The sequence below is a fragment of the Hylobates moloch genome, unplaced genomic scaffold (assembly GCF_009828535.3).
Source record: "Hylobates moloch isolate HMO894 unplaced genomic scaffold, HMol_V3 SCAFFOLD_16, whole genome shotgun sequence".
NCBI classification, from domain to species: Eukaryota; Metazoa; Chordata; class Mammalia; order Primates; family Hylobatidae; genus Hylobates; species Hylobates moloch.
The window spans coordinates 14,560,613-14,581,920 of record NW_026652291.1 but is presented as its reverse complement, the minus strand read 5'-3'; the positions used below and the strand labels follow the sequence as shown (position 1 = coordinate 14,581,920).

General features: G+C 36.7%; 1 protein-coding gene across 6 annotated transcripts in view; it reads right to left on the bottom strand.

The window, feature by feature from the left end:
* The window catches only part of RPS6KA5 (ribosomal protein S6 kinase A5), a 190,521-nt gene that overhangs the window by 55,546 nt on the left and 113,667 nt on the right, over nt 1–21,308 (bottom strand). For 5 of the 6 annotated variants that reach the window (XM_032134602.2, XM_032134601.2, XM_058429864.1 and 2 more), the window contains one exon: nt 1,794–1,877. In XM_032134602.2, coding sequence (XP_031990493.1) covers nt 1,794–1,877 — 84 coding nt within the window. Of the gene's footprint in view, nt 1–1,793; nt 1,878–6,053; nt 7,175–21,308 lie in introns of those variants that run through there. The other variant, XM_058429863.1, reaches the window with a different exon arrangement.

Below are 21,308 nucleotides of genomic sequence, written 5' to 3'. Positions count from 1 at the left end.
ATGCCAGGCACTATGATGAACACTTTGCACATATTATCTCATTTAATAACTGTCAGGTTGTTCCAGGTGTGGGAAAAAATATTTATTGACTAGGTATATTCTGCACCTTAGGTTATGTAGAAATTCTAGGAGTAATATAAGATTTTCTTATGTGAAAATTGGTTCCATTAGGTCTCTGAAGATATTTTTCAAATTAACAGGTATAAATTCCTACCAAATTCCCCAACAGCTTCAAAGAATATCAAGAAGCAAACTAAGCCAGCAATTAAACTCTTCTATTTATACAAGCAGTTTGACTGCCATTTGAGTCAGAACCCTCAGAATGTTTTGCTGTTGGATTTGAAACCACGTTCTTCAACTGATGGAGATCAATAATCAGATTCTTAGCACTGGGTTCCAAAACCAGTAACACACAAACTTGAAGAACGTGCTTTTAAATATGTGACTAGTCATTAGGAAGGAGACCAAAGATTCTCCACAGCCAGATATCTGAACTGCATATGTGGGATTCTGAAAGGGAATGAAGGAGAAGGAAAGATGGGGAACAAAAAATAGAATACCTTATTTGGATAAAGCTATTAATAAAACAGAAGTGTTAAAAAATGAATAAATTTTGTACCCTTTAATACAGAAAAAAAACCATGACCTAGATTTTATAACATAATTACTTAGAAAGTTTCTTCTAGAATCTTCATTTTGCACATACAAAGGCAAGAGAGGAGGCCAAAAAAATTGAGCTTTTTAGAGGGCTTAGGAAAACAAACTTAAACTATCTAGAACTCAGGATTTTTTCTTTCTCCAAGGGTTGTTAAAATATTTATTTCTGTTGGGAAGATAATCAACAATCTCCAGTGTCTCTGGAAAGTTAAAGGCAGAAACTGGGAATAAGAAAATATCAGTGATTCCCTTTTCATTGACCTCTTAGTGACAGCTTAAAAAGCCAATATTAACTAAAGGTGATACACATGACTATATGTTTCCGAATGCTTTTCTAGCAGAAATTAAAAATGCCAATACTGTCCAAAACCATTCATCACAACTCAAACATGAACAATGTGCAGTTTTACATGCCGTGACACTTCTGTATTGCATTGTGGTTCACTTGTATCCTAAAAGCCAGGGTCTCATGCAAAAATAAGTAAGTAATTTTTTTTGAGTCACTGTCTCACTCTTGTTGCCCAGGTGCAATGGCGGGATTTCTGCTCACTGCAACCTCTGCCTCCCGGGTTCAAATATTCTCCTGCCTCAGCCTTCCGAGTAGCTGAAATTACAGGTGCTCGCCACCACGCCCAGCTAATTTTTTGTATTTTTAGTAGAGATGGGGTTTCGCCATGTTGGCCAGGTTGGTCTCGAACTCCTGACCTCAGGTGATCCACCCACCTTGGCCTCCCAAAGTGCTGAGATTACAGGTCCTTAATTTTTTAAAAGAATGGAGTCATAGTTTGTACTCTAAGAAATAGGCTCTCTCGACAGAAATAAAATAAAAATTATTTGACTAGTTTTGAGGTCTCAACTTTAACAAGAGTGTTACTCTATAAAATAAAACACAATTCTCACCAATAAAACCTCTAAAAAGGGAAATCTAGAATGTCCTAACCTTTGAATTATCTTTTTCCTCCAAAATACTAGATATCATGTGTTCAGGAATACAAAGCAAAAGAGAAAAAAAGGAAGGTAAGACAATCAACACCAGAAAGATGGCTCTGTTGAAGAGATGACCTTAAGTTGTTAACTAGGATTCTTATAGTACATTTTATAGAAATATATTAAGAAGCATCAAAAACAGAACATACCTTGTCATGTCCTGAATCTCCCCCTCTGACAATATCTGGTGCCATGTATTCAATAGTTCCACAAAAGGAATATGCTCTTTCAGTCTTGAACAAACAAACAAAAAAGGGATTTGATTTCAAGCTAGTATGACGAGTGACAAAAGAAGAAAGTAATACATGTTAGTGGTTGAGATACACTATAGTGGCAAAGTAGTGGTAGAATCTACTTCACAGACCCACTCTTCACTGGAACAGACCACCGTCTACATAATATGAGTCCTGGGTATATGTCATCCCATCAGAAAGACTTCTCATGCATGAAATGGTACCATCATCCATCCATCCATCCATCCTTCCATGAATCCATTCATTTATTCTTGTTCACTTTTTGTATGCATGTATATTTCAGTTGTTGATTTAACCCTTTTTTTTAAGAATGCAAATAGTCCTAGTAAGGCAACATGAACTGTCTAACACATTAGTATGAATGACTTTATTAGGCAAGATTGAGAAAACACTGGGTAACTCGAAGGGGGAGGAAAGACCAAATTCTAAGAGGGGGAATAATAAACCCAAAGATAAAAAAGAATAAAAATATTTTTTTCTACCTTACCATCTTGTGTAGGTTTGACAATGCTAATGTTAACAATGGTAAACAAAACTGTCTTTAAAAAAAGATTATTTCTTAAAGATAGATTTTTCCTTTTTATAGAATTTTAAAAATGCAAAAGGGCTAATATATCATGCCTGAAAGTTAACCTAAAAAATTAATTTTTAGATGATCAATTATGCAATTACGTAGCTCATTTATTATCTCAACTTAGAGGAAGCTCACAACCACCCCAAGTTAAGTGCTTAAAAGATTTTTCTTCTACCTTTTCCATAATTTTTGGCCTCTCTGATAATTCATTTTAGCTTATCTGGTGCTTTGGGGGAGGAGTTGATAGGGTATACATGAATAAATAATTATTTATTTGATAGAAATTCCAGAATATAGAAAAATTAAAGCTTAAGTGTTGAGAAGTTCCAATCACTGAGAATAGTAGTAAATAAAGACAAACATCTCTTAATTCTCTCAATTATTTTAAACCCTTGCCATCTTACCCAGTTCTAAATCTATATTTGCTTCCTCCTGTGTTACTCCCTCTGGGTTCTAACTTTCAGGTCTCTGCCTAAACTTCCTAAAAGTTTATCTTCTATTTGTAAAAATATCACCAATTGTAACTTTTGAATTTGTATTTATTTGCCTATGAAGATGCATAATGCCTTAAAATAATTCTACCAAGAAGACAAACTGATGAGATTTGACAGGGGAAGGGTGCACCATAAAACATATTCCAGAGTCTCTGACAGGGGCAGGAAAGACTTCAAGGTAACAGTTCTACTATGATTATGGTTTATTATTTGTTCAAAACACAATAATTTTCTCAAGTAACAATTTTCTCAAGGAGACAACCTATTTGACATTTATGCCCATACTATAAGCAACATTAGTTACCACAGTTAAAAAAGTGTGAATGAAAATTTACTTGATTATGAACAAAAATAGCAGGAATGGGATGTGTGCAACATACTAGCAGATAATATGGAATACTCATGTGTTTTAAGTGATTAGCCAATCAAGGAGGCTTCATTGCTCCTTAGAGAAAAGGATCAGATAACACTGGATAAAAAGCTGGTTTCCTTCTAGGGAGGAATCCCAATAGCAACTCAAATGCCAGACTTAAGTATTTCTCAATAAAAACTTTGATGAAATAATTCCTAGCTTTTATTTGCCAATGTTTTGTCCTAATCATATCTGCCTGTGACAGATAAATTCTGGTGTAAAATCATCAATGAAAACAGGTTTTTTTCTCATCCCATATTTAGAAAGACCCTTAAGGTTGGCAAATCTCCACACAAATATCTAGAAATGTTTGACTGATTTTTAAAAAGGATTAGATATTCCATTGGTAATCGCCAAAGACTGGGCTGACAAGAAAGAAAGGGGAATTCCTGGGTGCCAGCCAGGAAGTGGGTATAGAAAACCAGAGAGGTAGGCATATGACCTAGTGCTGTGGCTGCAAAAAGGGAGGAAAGGTGAGTTGTTACAGGTCTCAGCAATCCAGAAACTTGAGTTTTAATACCCTGTGAGGATAAACGATGAGGCTGTCAGCTCAAATGACATGGGCTACAATTACCACTCTTATATAAACCTTGAAACCAAAGAAAGCTAAACCTCAGAAAAATAAATTCACCTGCTAGCACTCATTTGTTTCTGTCTAGGCCCTAGCTGAACAAAGTTCCTCCTGTGATCTTAAATGCCTAGGCTTATGCTTCTTAGATTTGAGATCTGAATGTACTCTTCTGCATGGTATGGAGAAGTAGGAAAATCTGGCCAAACACGGTGACACCCTGGGACACATGACAGAACCAGAGATATTCTCACAACTTAGCCTGCCCAGAATTCCTATAAAGCCCTGACGTCTTGATATTACTAAATAAATGAACTGGACTCCACAGACACAGCAAACCAAAGGATTACTTGAAACAGTAGAAAAATAATCTGTAAATGACCAGCATGTTGTAAAAGATAAAAGACATAAAATAAAGACAGCCTGGGCAAGATGGTGAAACCCTGTCTCTACAAAAAAAATTAAAAAAAAAAAAAAAAACCTAGCAGCGCATAGTGGCGCATGCCTGTAGTCCCAGCTACTTGGGAGACTGAGGCAAGAGGAATCACCTGAGAGCAGGATATCGAGGCTGCAGTGAGCCATGATCACACCACTGCACTCCAGCCTGGGCGATAGAGTGAGACCCTGACTCAAAAAAAAAAAAAAAAAAAGAAAAGAAAAGAAGAAAAAGAATCAAATAGAGCTGTGCAAATAAAGAAACGAGGCAATAAAAAGGGCAGACCAAACGTATTAGACACAGCTGAAGAAAGACAGTAAATTAGAGGATACTTTTGCAACATTCTGGATAATTTTCTCAAGACAGTAAAATTGCTGGGCATGGTGGCTCACACCTGTAATCCCAGCACTCTGGGAGGCTAAGGTGAGCAGATCACTTGAGGTCAGGAGTTCGAGAACAGCCTGGCCAACATAGCTCAAACCCTGTCTCTACTAAAAATGCATGGTGGCATGTGCCTGTAGTCCCAGCTACTCAGGAGGCTGAGGCAGGAGAACTGCTTGAACCTGGGAGGTAGAGGTTGCAGTGAGCAGAGATCACACCATTAAACTCCAACCTGGGCCACAGAGTGAGACTCTGTCTCAAAAAAAAAAAAAAAAAAGACTTAGTAAAATTTACTAAAGACTCAGTAAATTTGAGAAAATTATCCAGAATGTCACAAAAGTCCTAAGCAGATTAAATGAAAATATATTCCTGAGTGGTCACATTCTATTTCTTCACTTGAGTGGTAGTTACAAGGGTGCTGTCTTATAATAATTCACTGAACCATACATTTATTTTGTTTTTGAATCTGTTTTACTTTACAATAAAAAGACATATATATGTATGTGTGTATATATATATGTAAGTGTGTGTGTGTATGTATATGTGTGTGTGTGTGTGTGTGTGTGTGTGTGTGTATATATATATCTCTCTCTCTCTCTCTCACAGGTCCATTCCTAGATCTATTTATACCCAGCCGCTAAGTTATCAATTAATATGCAGGGCAAAATAAAGCATTTTAAGACAAAGAAAGACTTTATTAATCATTGATCCTTGCTAAAAAGAAATCTAAAGTATGTATTTCAGAAATTAATAAATTGAACTTGAAAGAAAAAACTCAGATGCAAGAAGCAAGAATAAGCAGAGAAAACAAATGTGTAAAAATATAAACAAGCATTGAATTTATAAAATAAAAGTAATAACTGCACAGTAATGATTAATTTGTGAAAATTTAGCAGGTAGGACTAAAATACTAAATAATATAAAAATTAGATAAATAACTGAAGTTGAAGCATTCTAATGTTCTTGTAGTGGTCATGATCGTCTGAGAGATAATGGATAATTTCAGACTCTTAAGTCAGAGCACAAGTTTAAAATCAGGGTAATGTTACAGAAATGCCTTGTGTATAAAAATAAATAAGTAAATAAAATCAGGATAATAACTACTAAAAGAACAGAAATAGAATATACATGACTTCTAGACCATTAGGTGGACATGAAATAAAAAGATCTTAATCATTTAAATAGAAGACAGGAAAAGGGGAAAATAGAAGCAAAGAGAAACACAAAGCAAGATAAGATAAGTAAATAAAAATATATCAGTAATCATAATATACAGGTATCATAACTCACCAGTTAAAAGACAGAAATTCTTGATCAAAAAATAAAATCCAGCTATATGTTATTTATAAAAGGCACACCTAAAACATAATGACAAAGAAAGATTGAAAGTAAAGAGATGAAAAAAGTTGTATCAGACAGCACTAACCAACAGAAAGCTGGAGTATCTTTATTAATAGGAGGAGAAATGAACTTTAAGGCAAAAGAATTATTAAAATTACGTACATTACAAAATAATAAAAGGAACATTTCACTAGGGAAATAACTCTATTCCAAGCTTGAATAGCCTCAAAAATTTGTGAAAAGCCTTAAAAATATAAAAAATAAAAATGGAGAGATCTTCAAGGAGAAATGGACAAATCCACAATCATGGGTATTTTAACATATCTTTCTTATAACTGACAGATCAAGAAGGAAAAATATTAGTAAAGATATTCAAGATTTGAATGATATTCATGAAAATACACAAAATCCTGTATCCATCAATTAGAGAATACACGCATGTCTTTTTTTTCTTTCTTTCTTTTCTTTTTTTTTTTTTTTGGAGACAAGGTCTCATTCTGTCATCCAGGCTGGAGTGTAGTGGTGTGATCACAGCTCACTGCAGTTTTGACCTCCCAGGCTCAAGTGATCCTCTTGCCTCAGCCTCCCAAGTAGCTGGGCTCTTGCTACCACACCTGGCTAATTTTTGTACTTTTTGTAGAGAGACGCAGTTTTGCTATGTTGTCCAGGCTGGTCTCAAGCTCCTGAGCTCAAGTGATCCACCCACCTCAGACTCTTAAAGTGCTTGGATACAGGTATGAGCCACCACTCAAAGAAAAAGTGACAATAAATATTACAGTAACAATAAAAATACTATATATAAGAACTTGTGGGATGCAGCTAGAGCTATTCTTAAAAATTCACAGCTTTATTTTAAAAAGATTAAATATTAGTGAGCTAGATGTCCAAATTAAAAGCTTAGAAAAAGAATATGAAAGAAGCTTATAGAAAGTATAATGCACAAAATAATAAACCTCATCAAAGAAAGAGAAAAAAAATGGAAGGCTTGACAAAAGCTCTTTCTTACAAAAGACTAATAAAATGGACACTTCTAACAAAGGATCAAGAAAAGTAACAAATGAATAATATCAGTAATTTAAAATAAAACATTACTATAGTCACAGAGATTTTTTAAAGTAAAGGAATTCTGAAGAAACTGATGTCAAAGAATTTAAAAAGATAATACTATTTTCTATAAAAATGTAACATTCAAGAAATAAAAACTCTAAATATATTTGTAAATATTTTAAAAATTAAATCAGTATTTGAAAAGCTACTTGTACTCACTTAAAATGAAAAGAAAAAAAAAGGAAAAAAACACACTCTGGCAGATTTGAAAGTGAATCCACACAAACCTTTAGAGGAAATGTATCTTTATCTTACATAAACCATTCTAAATCCATTTCATGGTGCTAGGACAACCTTGATACTAAAATGTGACAAATGCAATTTTATACAGGAAAATTATAGGTCAACTTAGAAAATAAAATCCTAAGTAAAATATTAGCAAATAAAATCCAGCAATGTATAAAAAATATATATCACGGAAAGTTAAGTTTGTTCCAGGAATTGAAAGATGGTCTAACACTGAAAAAGAAAACAAAAATCTATTCATATAATTCACATCATTATGTGGTTAAAGAGAAAAACCATAAGAATTTCCTTTTAACAATAAAGATACTAAAAATATAATTTACCTACCAAAAACCTACAGCAAATACCATACTAAATGACTAAAATACATGTTCTTTAATGTAAAAAATACATATATACATAAAACTTGGTAGACAAAGCAATAAAACCAAGCCAAACCCAAACAAAATAACCATCCCAAAACACACAGAAACTAAAAGGTACGAGAAATGAAAAGAAACAAAGCCATTATTACTTACAAATAATGGTTCTGACTTTTTTCTTTTTAATGTAGTCATCTATTAAAAAATCCAAGTCAATCTATAAATTTGTGTACCTAATAAGAATTCGATGTTTTATGCATAAGGTCAACAGCATTCCTATGCTCTGGCTAGAAAAACATAAATATTCCAGTTTTTAAAGGCAATTCTTACAATTGAAACAAAAAGTGTAAATAGCAATGTCTAATAATATATGTACAAAATATTACAGATAATAGTACAAAATATTTTTGAAAGACATAAAAAACTAAATAAATGAGAAGATCTGAACATTCACTGATGCAAATTCATTGATTGGAAGGGTCAATATCCAAAAATTGCAGTTCCCTCCAAATTAATTTATATATTCGATTCCACAATTCATGTGGAGGAACACAAAAAGCCAAGAATAGAGAAGACAGTGAAGAGGGAGGACGAAGGTCAGGGGAAAGGAGAGGGAGGTAGGGTGAGGGTGAAGAGGAAAAAGACCTCACCTTTTCAGAATCAAGACTTACTATAAAGTGATAGGCTTTTTTTTTCTTTTCTTTTTTGAGATAAAGTCTTGCTCTGTTGTCTAGGCTGGAGTGTAGTGGCATGATCGCAGCTCACTGCAACCTCAAATTCCTGGGTTCAAGTGAACCTCCTGCCTCAGCTTCCCGAGTAGCTGGGACTAAAGGCATGCACCAACACACTCAACTAATTTTTTTAATGTTTTGTAGAGATGAATTCTTGCTATATTGCCCAGGCTGGTTTTGAACTCCTGACCTCAAGCGATCCTCCTGCCTCAGCTTCCCAAAGTGCTGAGATTACAGGCGTGAGCCACCACGCCTGGCCAGCCAGATGCTTTAAGACATTTTGGTTCTGATACAGAGCGAGGCAAACAGACAAATGGAATTCAATGAAGAGCCTAAAAACAGACTCATAAGTATGCTTGGGAACTTAGTTATATGACAGAAGTTGCATTTCAAATAAGCAGAGAAAAGATTAACTGACTAGTCAACAAATACTTAAAAGGTAATTGGGTTATCTGCATTAAAAATATAAAATATTTCCACCTAATTTTATACCCTAAATGTAAGACTTAAAACTGTAAAACTCCTAGAAGAAAATACATGGGAAAAGCTTCATGACATTGGATCTGGCAATGATTTCTTAGATTATGACACCAAAAGCACAGGCAACAAAAGCAAAAATAGACAAATGGGACTATATCAAATTTAAAAACTTCTGAAAATCAAAGGAAACAAACAGAATGAAAGGCAACCTACAGAATGGGAGAAAATATTTGCAAATCATATATCCTATAAGCAGTTAATATCTAGAATATATAAAGAACTCCTAAAAACAACAAAACCCACAAATAACCTGATTTTAAAATGAGCAAAGGACTCTAATAGACATTTCTCCAAAGATAACATACAAATGGTTAACAGCATATGAAAAGACACTCAACATCACTAATGATTAGAGATAAACGCAAATCAGAATTATAATGAGATTTCACCTTACACTCATTAGGATGGATAGCCACTATAAAAACAAAAACACCAACATAACAAGTGTTGGCAAAGATATGGAGAACCTGGAACTTTTTAGCACTGCTGGTGAGAATGTAAAATGGTGCAGCTGCTATGGAAAATAGTATGAATGTTCCTCAAAAAATTAAAAGTAGAATTACCATATGATCTAGCAATCCCCTTTGTGGGTATATATACAAAAGGATTGAAGGCAGGCCTCTTGAAGAAATATTTGCACAACCACATTCACTGTATTATTCACAATAGCCAAGAGGTGGGAGCAACCCGAATGTCCATCAACAGATAAATGAATAAACAAAATGTGGCATATAAATACCATGGAATATTATTCAGCCTTAATAAAGAAGGAAATCTTGTCATATGCTACAGCATGGATGAAACTTGAGAACTATGCTAAGTGAAATGTCACAAAAATAAAATAAATACTGTACAACTCCACTGACATGGGATATCATAAGTAGTCAAACTCACAGAAATAGAAAGTAGAATGGTGGCTGCCGGGGGTTAGGGGAAGGGGGAAAAGGTATAGAGTTTCAATTTTGCAAGATGAAATGGGTATAGAGTTTCAATTTTGCAAGATGAAAAAGTGTTAGAGATCTGTTACACAACAAAATGAGTATTATTAAAGCTGCTGAACCATATATTTACAAACAGTTAAGATGACAATTTTTGCTTTGTTTTTTTTTTAACCACAATTAAAAATTTTTTAAATAAAGAAAAGAGCCTTAAAAGAAAAGACTAGTACATTGGATATTAAAATGTTAAATGGCAAAAAGTATCATTAAACAAAATTAAAAACAAGTTAAAATTTTAGCAAAGAAATTTACAAAACATATGAAGGGTTGGTATCTATAATACTTAATGAACTCCAACAAATCAATAACATCAGGGAAAAAATGCAACACTGTGATAGAGAAAACATAGAAACAACCTAAATGTACCTCAGTAGGAGAAAAGATAGACTGGATAACTAATATAAAGGATTATTATACAACAGTTAAAATAAATGAAACATCCCATTTATCAACTTGGATAAATTTCAAGAATAGGTCAAATAAAAAACAATTTGCAATAGAATATGTCATATATGTACATTTAAAAAACATGGTAATAGTATACATTGTTTATGGATATACACATATGAAGTAAGGGTACTAAAACACAATTAAATTTAATCCACCACATACTCTTTACCTGCACCAGTGCAGCTACACATTGTTGGAGAAAACCATATAATCAGGTTGGCCAATTTTATTCAATCATTCAATCATTCATTCCTTTGAGACAGGGTCTCATTCTGTCACCCAGGCTGGAGTGCAGTGGCATGATTTTGGTTCACTGCACCCTCCGCCTCCCGGATTCAAGCAATCCTCCCAGCTCAGCCTCCCAAGTAGCTAGGAATACAGGCACATGCCACGATGCTTGGCTAATTTTTTTTTTTTTTTTTATAGGAATGAGGTCTCGCTGTTGCCCAGACTAGTCTCAAACTCCTGGGCTCAAGCGATCCTCCTACCTCAGCCTCCCAAAGTGCTGGGATTACAGGCATGAGCCCAGCCAATTTCACTTTAAATTCATGATCAGGAATCTCACATGGGTCTTAATAGTACCCAGCAAACACATTCATTTCCCTAATCCATTCACTCTCCCACATTGTTGGTTATTTTATATCATCTCCTTTCTCCTAAAACCTCGATGTGTCCATTCCCTTCCTCATACTCAGTGAGAAAACAGAAGACCTTCTATAAGCTGCCAGTACACACCACTTAACCTCCACCCACATGTGTGCCTATAACTCAACTTTCTTCAGTTTCTAAGCATGAAACTGACCATGCTACTCGTTAAGCACTAGTAGCATGATCATGCACCAACTCACTTGTGCGTTTGATGTTATCCTTCTCAAGGACAGTGTTCCAGCAATTCCCACTTTATCTGCTCTATTATTATAGGAGGTAGATATCTGGGTTTGGGTGGTAGATATCAGTGTATCTACCCCACTTCCTTTTGAGGACTATTCTAACTAGTATATGACATCTGTAATTTCTCCCATCTTAGGGAAAAAAACCCTCTTTTCATCCTCACTTCATCCTCTGCTATGCTCTTCACAGAATTTCACTATTCCTTTTAACAGAAAACCCCAAGTTGCCCACATATGTGGATGACAATAAGGCTACTGCTATTCTCTTTCCTAAGGTTAAAACTGAGCCAATCAATGCTCAATCTTCAGTCCCCATCTTATTTAACCTAACAATAGCATTTGACACAGTTAATCATTTTCATCCTTGAAACATTTTTTCACTTGTCTTCTGAGACAATCCACCTTGTTTTCCAAATTCCAAATTCATAGATCCAGACCAGACTTCTCTCCCAAATTCCAGACTCATATAGCCCACTGTTTAACATCTCTGCTGTGCGTCTAATACATGTCTCAAACTTAACCTGTCCAACTGAACTTCTCCTCTCGTAACCCCAGATAGCTCCCCATCAGCAGCCTACCCCATATTAGTTGATGGAAATTTCATCCTTCCAGCTGTTCTGGCCAAAAACTTTGGGGCCACACTAGATTTCTTCTGAATTCTCATACCCCACATCTAACTCATCAAAAAATTCCATTAGATCTAATGTCAAAATAGTCCTAAAATCTGCTACTCCATAGTCTAGGCCAGTTTCATCTCTTGCTGGGATTACTTCAACAGTTTTCTATGTGGACCTCATGTTTCCACACTTGTCCCACTACAGGATTATCACAGTTATCAACCAGAATTATTCTTCCAAAATAGGAGATCGCTACTCTTCTACTCAAAACTCCCCAATGGCTCCCCATTTTGTGCAGGGAAGAAGCCATAGTCCTTACAATGATCTTCAATGCCCTGAGTGATCTGTATAATCCTTCTTCCATATGATCACCTCCACGTCCTTCTTTCCTACTACTGTAACTCTCACTCATTCTGTATGCCCACAATGGCCTCTAACCCTCACTCTAACCCTCTAAACCCCACCTTAACCCTCTAACCCTCTAACCCTCTAACCCCCACCTTAAAGGGCCTTAATATTGGCTGATCCCTCTACCTAGAAATCTCCTTCCTAAGATATCTACATGGCTCACTCTGTCACTTCCTTCATGTCTCTATTGCACTATCACCTTGGTGAGGCCTTTCCTGACCATCTGATTTCAAAGTGTAGCCTCTTCTCACCCTATTCCCTATTCCTGTTCCCTACTATATTTGTCTTCTTGCAACTTACTGCTATCTAACATACTACAGAAATACTTATTTGTTATTGTCTGCCTCCCCATGTAAAGGAAGAATTTGTGTCCATTTTGCTCATTCATTGCAAGATCTCAACACTGAGATAGAACGGTGCCTGGATCACAGGAGACATTCAATGAATATTCACCGAATTAATGGAAAAAATTATAAAATTTTCATAACTGAAAATGTGAAAAGTGGGCACATAAACTCAGTTATAATATTTTCTATTTTTATTGTGTTTTATAGCATAAAAATTTAAAGAGAAATTTGGAAAATATAAACATTTATTATTCACATTTATGCATTCTTATTATTCTAGGATATCTTTTGCCCTTATGGGCTTTAAAGTCCCTGACACTCAGCATAGTTCTGAATCATTTTCCTTTCTTTCTGAGAAAATAGATAAAAATAAACTGTGACTGCTAAATATAGTTATCAAGTAAATTTAAAAATACATATTTAACATTATTTGAACAAATGAAATATATACTTGGAGGTTTCTGTGAAAATAATCTCATTTCAAAAGTTGTCCCTGCCTGTTCTGTATTGTTACTCACATTGAATCTACCTTAAAAAAATCGTATTATGAATAAACTTTACTAGAGCCAAAAATTTCTGCCATAAGAATAATTATAAAGGGATCTGTGAAGCAGACAGCTGGCAGGCAATCCCTGTTTACCCCCCATCCTTTGGAGGGGAATCAAAGGTCTGCTCAGATATCCGGGGGAAAAAAAATCTCACTAATGAATGGCTCAAGCTAATGTGTTGCATCTGAATATTGTGTAATAGTGTTTTAGGAAAGGAAGAAGTGGGGAAACAGGGTAACACTTTGGTTTCTAGGTCTCCTATTTTCCCCACACCTCCAACTCAATGTTTACCTTAAAATAACTAAATTATCCTAGAGTCACTGATTTTGACAAATGACTGATAGAGCTTATTATCAGAGACCTAATAGATTTTCAGGACACACGCAAATAAAAAAAATCATGACTACATGTCAGTAGGAATCAATTAGGAAGGGAGAGAGAGGTAACTAAAAAGCTGGTTTAGGGTTAGGTTATCTGATTCTCAATGCAAACGTGCTCTTTATGGAACCCGACCCTTACCTACACATCTTGAGATACGTACATTATAACAGCAGAAGCTTGAAAGTGGCACTATTAGCTAGGCATTTATTAGAGAAAGATGTAATTCAAAACTACAAATAAGAAAATAAAGAGAATAATTTTAAATTCTCAATGGTATATTTTAATTTTGCTCACAGTAATCTGAAATGTAAACAGTACTTCTCAGAAATAGAACTGATATAGTGCTTTATACTTTAAAAAGTACTTTCACAAGCATTAATTCATTGTGTCTGTATGACAATTCTATAAATTAGGTATGATAAATATTATTTCACAGATGATGAAATTAAGACTCAGAGAGGTTAATGACTAAGTGACTTGCCTCATGTCCCAAAGCTAGGAAATAGAGAACCAGAAAAAGATCCCCCTAACTAAAACGCCTCTTATATTGTTCAAAGAATTAATCAATAAATAACATTACCTGAATTGAGCAAGGTTAGATTTTTCTACTTCTGGAAAGAGAAAAACAGTCATAAATCCATAGGCTTTTCCCTTTAAGTACAGATACTCTGTACTGTTCGGTCAACATATTATTTTTCTTGACTGAACCTTAAAGTTGTATTTATCTACCTGGGGATTCGTGTTAATGATCTGTTTTGAAAATTTTCAAACACTCACTGTTAAATTATAAAAACAGAATGCATATACTATATTTAAGCATAAACATGAATGTGTCCTTTTTGACCTTATTTGCTTATAAATATGAACAGACACAATTCTGAAGCTATCATCACTTTACCAACACTTTTTTTCAAACTGTCTTTAAAGTTGTCAACATTAAAATCAAATATCCAATAACTACCAGATTGTCTGACTTGAAGTAAGAACTCAACAAATTTTGTAAAACTGTACTACCAAAAAAATTCTATGGAAGATATATATATTAGCCTGAAAATTAGAAATGTTTTGTTATTTTCAGAATCTCAAGAGCTTGATCGAATTTTCTGGTTGAGAACAGAACAGTAAAAGTAGCAAATTTTTATTATCATAAAATATTTTTAAAGTTTCTAAAATAAATTTACTTTAACCTGTATGTAATCTAGGCTGCAAACCATTATCTAGAAATAATTATATGGGCTGGGCATGGTGGCTCATGCCTATAATCCCAGCACTTTGGGAGAGCAAGGCAGGTGGATTATTTGAGATCAGTCCAAGACCAACCTGGGCAACACGGTGAAACCTAGTCTCTGCAAAAAATACAAAAATTAGCTGGGCATAGTGGCATGCGCCTGGAGTCCCAGCTACTTGGGAGTCTGAGGTGGGAGGATGGCTTGACCCCAGGAGGCAGAGTTGCAGTGAGCCGAGATCTTGCCACCCTGGGCGACAGACCAAGACCCCATCTTAAAAAAAAAATACAGAAACAAAAAACCCAGAAATAATTATATGAATATTTGACAAATATCTCTAGGATACAGGCTCAGCAGGGTAAGGAATTTGTTATGTTCACCATTATATTTCTAGGGTCTAGTGCAATACCTGGCAATGGTAAGTACTCCAAGATTTTTTGAATTACTAAATTAATATATATACATAGATAAGTATAATATCATGAGCAGAAACATCAAACATACATAAAAAGTAAATTCCTGAAGATTAAATATATTTCCCAGACCAAATGAGGCCAGAATTTATAATATAAAATTGTGATATACTGACAGAGAAGCAGATTTTGGCAGAAGATTACTTCTGTTTTGAAAATATTCAGTTTGAGGAACCTGTTAAAGAGTCAAGTGGAGATACAACATTCACATATTTGGGTCTTGAGCCCAGAAGAGAATGTTGGCCAAGAGAAGGCTGGGAATGAGCAGCATGTAAGAAGAGTACAGCATAAAAAAAGAAGAGTACCTAGGACTGAGCTGAGGGGAACCCTCAGGTAGAAGAGGAAGAGCCTACAAAAGGCAGTGAGAGAGAGAAGGAAAGTCAGGTGGGTGTTGTGTCACAGAGCCAAGCTGAGAGGTGATTTCTAGTTCAATACTACCAGGCAGTCAAATAAGATAACTAAAAAGTATTAATATGCACGTCAATGGTAACATTGGCAAGAACAGCCTCAGTAGATGGCGGCGGGGTAGGGGGGCAAGGAGGTACAAGCAGAATTGGAATTGATAAGGGAATAAGGGACATGTGAGTAAGTAGAGACAAATACTGACAAAGGAGAACAATGAGATAATAGCTAGGTGGGAATATGGTATTCTGAGATTTTTTTCCTTTTTATTTATCAGTCCATTCATCTCCCCATTTTTAAAATTTTAAGACAGAAAGACTATGTCTGCTTAAACAGTGACAGAAATGGTCAAAGAAGAAGAGGTTAAAGAGAAGAGAAGGCAGGCAGAGTGTATCAGTCCATTCTCACACTGCTGATAAATACATATCCAAGACTGGGAAATTCACAAAACAAAGAGGTTTAATGGGCTCACAGTTCCCTGTGGCTGGGGAGGTCTTGCAATCATGGTGGAAGGAAAAGAGGAGCAAGTCACATCTTACATGGATGGAAGCAGATAAAGAGAGAGAGAATTTGTGCAGGAAAACTCCCGTTTTTTAAACCGTCAGATCTCGTAAGACTTATTCATTATCATGAGAACAGCATGGGAAAAACTTGCCCCCATGATTCAATTACCTCCCACCAGGTCCCTCCCACAACATGTGGGAATTCAAGATGAGATTTGGGTGGGGACACAGCCAAACCACATCCTTCCACCCCTGGCATGTCCTCACATTTCAAAGCCAATCATGCCTTCCCATCAGTCCCCCAAAGTCTTAACTCATTTCAGCATTAACTCAAAAGTCCATAGTCCAAAGTCTCATCTGAGACAAGGCAAGTCCCTTCCACCTACGAGCCTCTAAAATCAAAAGCAAGTTAGTTACTTCTTAGATACAACAGGAGTACAGGCATTTGTGAAACACAGCCACTCTAAATGGGAGAAATTGGCCAAAACAAAGGGGCTACAGGCCCCACACAAGTCCAGAATCCAGCGGGGCAGTCAAATCTTAAAGCTCCAAAATGATCTCCTTTGACTCCATGTCTCACATCCAGGTCACGCTGATGCAAGAGGTAGGCTCCCATGGCCTTAGGCAGCTCCGCCCCTGTGGCTTTGCAGGGTACAGTCCCCCTCCTGGCTGCTTTCACAGGCTGGCATTGTCTGTGGCTTTTCCAGGTGCACGGTGCAAGCTGTTGGTGGATCTACCATTTTGAGGTTTAAAGGACAGTGGCCCTCTTCTCACAGCTCCACTAGGCAGTGCCCCAGTAGGAACTCTGTGTAGGGGATCCGACTTCACATTTCCCTTCTGCATTGCCCTAGCAGAGGTTCTCCATAAGGGCCCCATTCCTCCAGCAAACTTCTGCCTGGGCGTCCAGGTGTTTCCACACATCCTTTGAAATCTAGGTGGAGGTTCCCAAACCTCAATTCTTGACTTCTGTGCACCCACAGGTTCACTACCACATGGAAGCTGCCAAGGCTTGAGGCTTCCATCCTCTGAAGCAACAGCCTGAGCTGTACCTTGGCTCCTTTTAGTCATGGCTGTAGCAGCTGGGAAGCACGGCACCAAGTCCCTAGACTGCATACAGCAGAGGGGCCCTGTGCCTGGACAACAAAACCATTTTTTCCTTCTAAACCTCCAGGCCTATGATGGGAGGGGCTGCCACAAAGGTCTCTGGCATGCCCTGGAGCCATTTTCCCCTCTTGTTATAGTGATTAACATCCAGCTCCTTCTTACTTATGCAAATTTCTGCAGCTGGCTTGAATTTCTCCTCAGAAAACAAGATTTTCTTTTCTATTGCATTGTCAGGCTGCAAATTTATGCTCTGCTTCCCTATTAAAACTGAAAACCTTTAACAGCACCCAAGTCATCTCTTAAATGCTTTGCTGCTTAGTAATTTCTTCTGCCAGATACCCTAAATCACCTCTCTCAAGTTCAAAGTTCCACAAATCTCTAGGGCAGGGGCAAAATGTCACCAGTCTCTTTGCTAAAACATTACAAGAGTTACCTTTGTTCCGCTTCCCAACAAGTTCCTCATCTCCATCTGAGACCACCTCAGGCTGGATTTTATTGTCCATATCATTATCAGCATTTTAGTGAAAGCCATTCAACAAGTCTCTAGGAAGGTCCAAACTTTCCCATATTTTCCTGTCTTCTTCTGAGCCCTCCAAACTGTTCCAACCTCTGCCTGTTACCCAGTTCCAAAGTCGCTTCCACATTTTCAGCAGCACCCCACTCGTGGTACCAATTTACTGTATTAGTCCGTTCTCATACTGCTGATAAAGATATATCCAAGACTAGGCAATTTACAAAAGAAAGAGGTTTAATGGACTTACAGTTCCATGTGGATGGGGGAGGTCTCACAATCATGGTGGAAGGCAAGAAGGAGCAAGTCATGTCTTACATGGATAGCAGGAGACAGAGAGAGAGAACTTGTTGCAGGGAAACTCCCATTTTTAAAACCATTAGGTCTTGTGAGACTTATTCACTATCACAAGAATAGCATGGGAAAAACCTGCTCCCATGATTCAGTTACCTCCCACCAGGTCCCTCCCACAACATGTGGGAATTCAAGATGAGATTTGGGTGGGGACACAGCCAAACCATACCATAAAGATACACATTTAACCTGGAAACCAAGGAGGCAGATTAGGGATGGAGCAGAAAGAACCTTGTTCCAAAAAATATGGTATTTTGATATGAGTTGGGGCTGACATGTGAAACCAAAAAGGAATGCAAGCTAATCAAAATAGAAATGGTTTCAAGGGAATATTTTTAAGGTAAGAAAGGGTCTAGATAGAGAAACTTCCTAAATAGGTTCTGGGTGGAATCAGAGGAGCAAAGAACCATTAGATCAAGTTTCAGAGGACTCAGCCAAGGAAAATTCCCACCTGAGCCCTGAGAGTTAAACTTGAAGCCAAGCATGATAGTATGTCCTCTAAGGCTAAGAGGAAGAATGAGCAGGCAGTCTAAGGATCAAAGAGATATGCAACCCTTACAGCTTAATAGTAATGTTAAACTGTTAATATAACCTAGAGCGAGGCTGTATTCAGTAAATAAGGGCGCCTACTAATTACTCCTCTACTTCAGCTTGAACTCTCCTATTTCATTTTTGCACCCAGACCACTAAGTGCTCAAAGATGATGGTATTTGACTGGATCTCCATCATCCCCTTGAAGGGTGGCTGTTGACACGACTAGCAGAAAACTCTCCTCTTGTGAAGAGTGACCTGGCTGATTCAGTCACACAGCATTTCTGACTAATGCTTATTACTGTATTAAGACCTAGCAACTCTGGTCAAATTTGATTTGTATTTGTTTGTTTAGTTTTGAGTCCTAACATTTTGCCGTTCCCCAGGGCCAAAGTCTGTTTCTATCGTCAAATGATCTGCCACACATACCTATAAACAGAGGATTTATTAAGTGATTCTTTTCATGAGTGTACACCAGAACCTAGCCTACCATCTAGCACATGGGCCCCTAACCCCCAGGCCATGGAAAAGTACTGGTCAGTGGCCCGTTAGGAACCAGGGCGCACAGCAAGAGGAGAGCAGCAGACAACCATTGCCACCTGAGCTCTGCCTTCTGTCAGATCAGTGGTGGCATTAGATTCTCCTAGGAGTGCCAACTCTATTGTGAAATGTGCATGCAAGGGATCTAGGTTGCACATTCCTTATGAGACTCTAACGATAAATGTAATATGCTTGAATCATCCCAAAACCAGACCCCCACACCCTGGTCTTTGGGAAAACTGTCTCTCAGGAAACCAGTCCCTGGTGCCAAAAAAGTTGGGGATTGCTGATCTAGCACATAGAAGGCCCTCAACAAATATCAATGGAATGAGCAAATAAAAGTGATCATCAAATCTCTCTATGCAGGGGGAGTTTTACACATTTACAAACCAAGGACCCCTTTGGCAGTCTGTTGAAGCCTGTGGACCCCTTCTCAAAATAATATTTTAAAACAGATAGCATTATAGAGGAAATTAAGTATAGTGAAATACAGTTATGAAACTATTTTTTTTTAATTGTGACATCATCACAAACATGCTTCTGTGGCACCGGGTGGGCTTGCCAAGCCCCAGGCTTCTCTGTAGAGAGACTTGGCTGGGCCAGTTCAGTGGCAAAATTACTGACAACATCTATAGAGATTTTGTTCTTGGTTTCTCAGAGAAAACTCCTCCAAACTCCTGCCTGGGAAGCCATTGTGCTCAGTGAAGTGGTAGAAAGCCGCTGAGGGAGTTTGCACAGTTCTGTGTGTCCATTTTCACCATACCTGTCATTTTCTGTATGGTATCCTCATCCTTAGCTGTGCCCATCGTCCCTGAATGCACAGACCTTTTCAGTCTTCCCTTAGGGTGAGGAAGGCACAGCTGCCTATGTGAACAGGGGCAGAGATAGGATCTGGGGGTTACCTGTTTCTTACACAGACTTTCAATCAGTCCTCGTGGGTCCTGCATCACCTGCATTCCTACTTCGAGGGATACCTGCTACCTCCAGTTATTGAACCTTTTTAGGGGGTCAGAAGTACAGAGAGCCTGCTTTTAGGCTTCCCATGTTACTGTCATCCATCTTCTAAAATGTAGTTGCTATTTTCTCTTTTCCCTTTTGAGTGCATGTCTATCTTATCCCTTTCCTTTTATTCTTGTGGGATTTATTAAGGAGGCAACGGTAAACAGATTTAATCTGCTACAATTTGCTGAAGTCATCACTAAAATTTTTACAAAGGCATAAAAAGTTTTAAAATTCAAATTTAGAAGTAAACTCAAAATTCATCTATTTTATAACTATGATATTTGTATCAAAGATGATCAATTTACTGTAATAACTACAGCTTCATGAAGGCAGAGATTATTTTCACTTCATTTATTATTGTATTGTCCAGTACCCAGCATAGTAAAGGTGATCAATAAATATTTATTTTATAAGTAAACTGAATGAATATAGATGTGATTAAAAAATTCGGATCTTTAATTTTTATAATTTCAGCACTTATCTCACTCACCTAGGATTGCTTTAGCAATACTCCAAAAACCAATCAGAAATAGATATACCTAATTTGGAATCCAAGAATGATGTATTTTATAACAACAAAGTCCTTCACTACAAAAATTTTACCATGATTCCATATTCTATACCAACAATTTCCTAGATAGAAATGAAATTGACATTCAAATTTACTTGGTTATCTAACTAGTAGTGCAGAAATAAATGTAACTTCTATTACAACCATTACATAAAGAGTATTTAATCACAACTAATAGATGTACAATTTTAAGTGTCATTAAATGCATTTGTAATATTAAACAAATTCTAATTAATACTGAAAATTAAAGTCCTCCAAATGTAAAATCTGCACATTAGCCACCATATTTTAATCCATGTTGAGCAAAAACCAGCAATATTATTTAAAAATTGGGTCTAGTAGATCTCTGTCATTATTGTGAA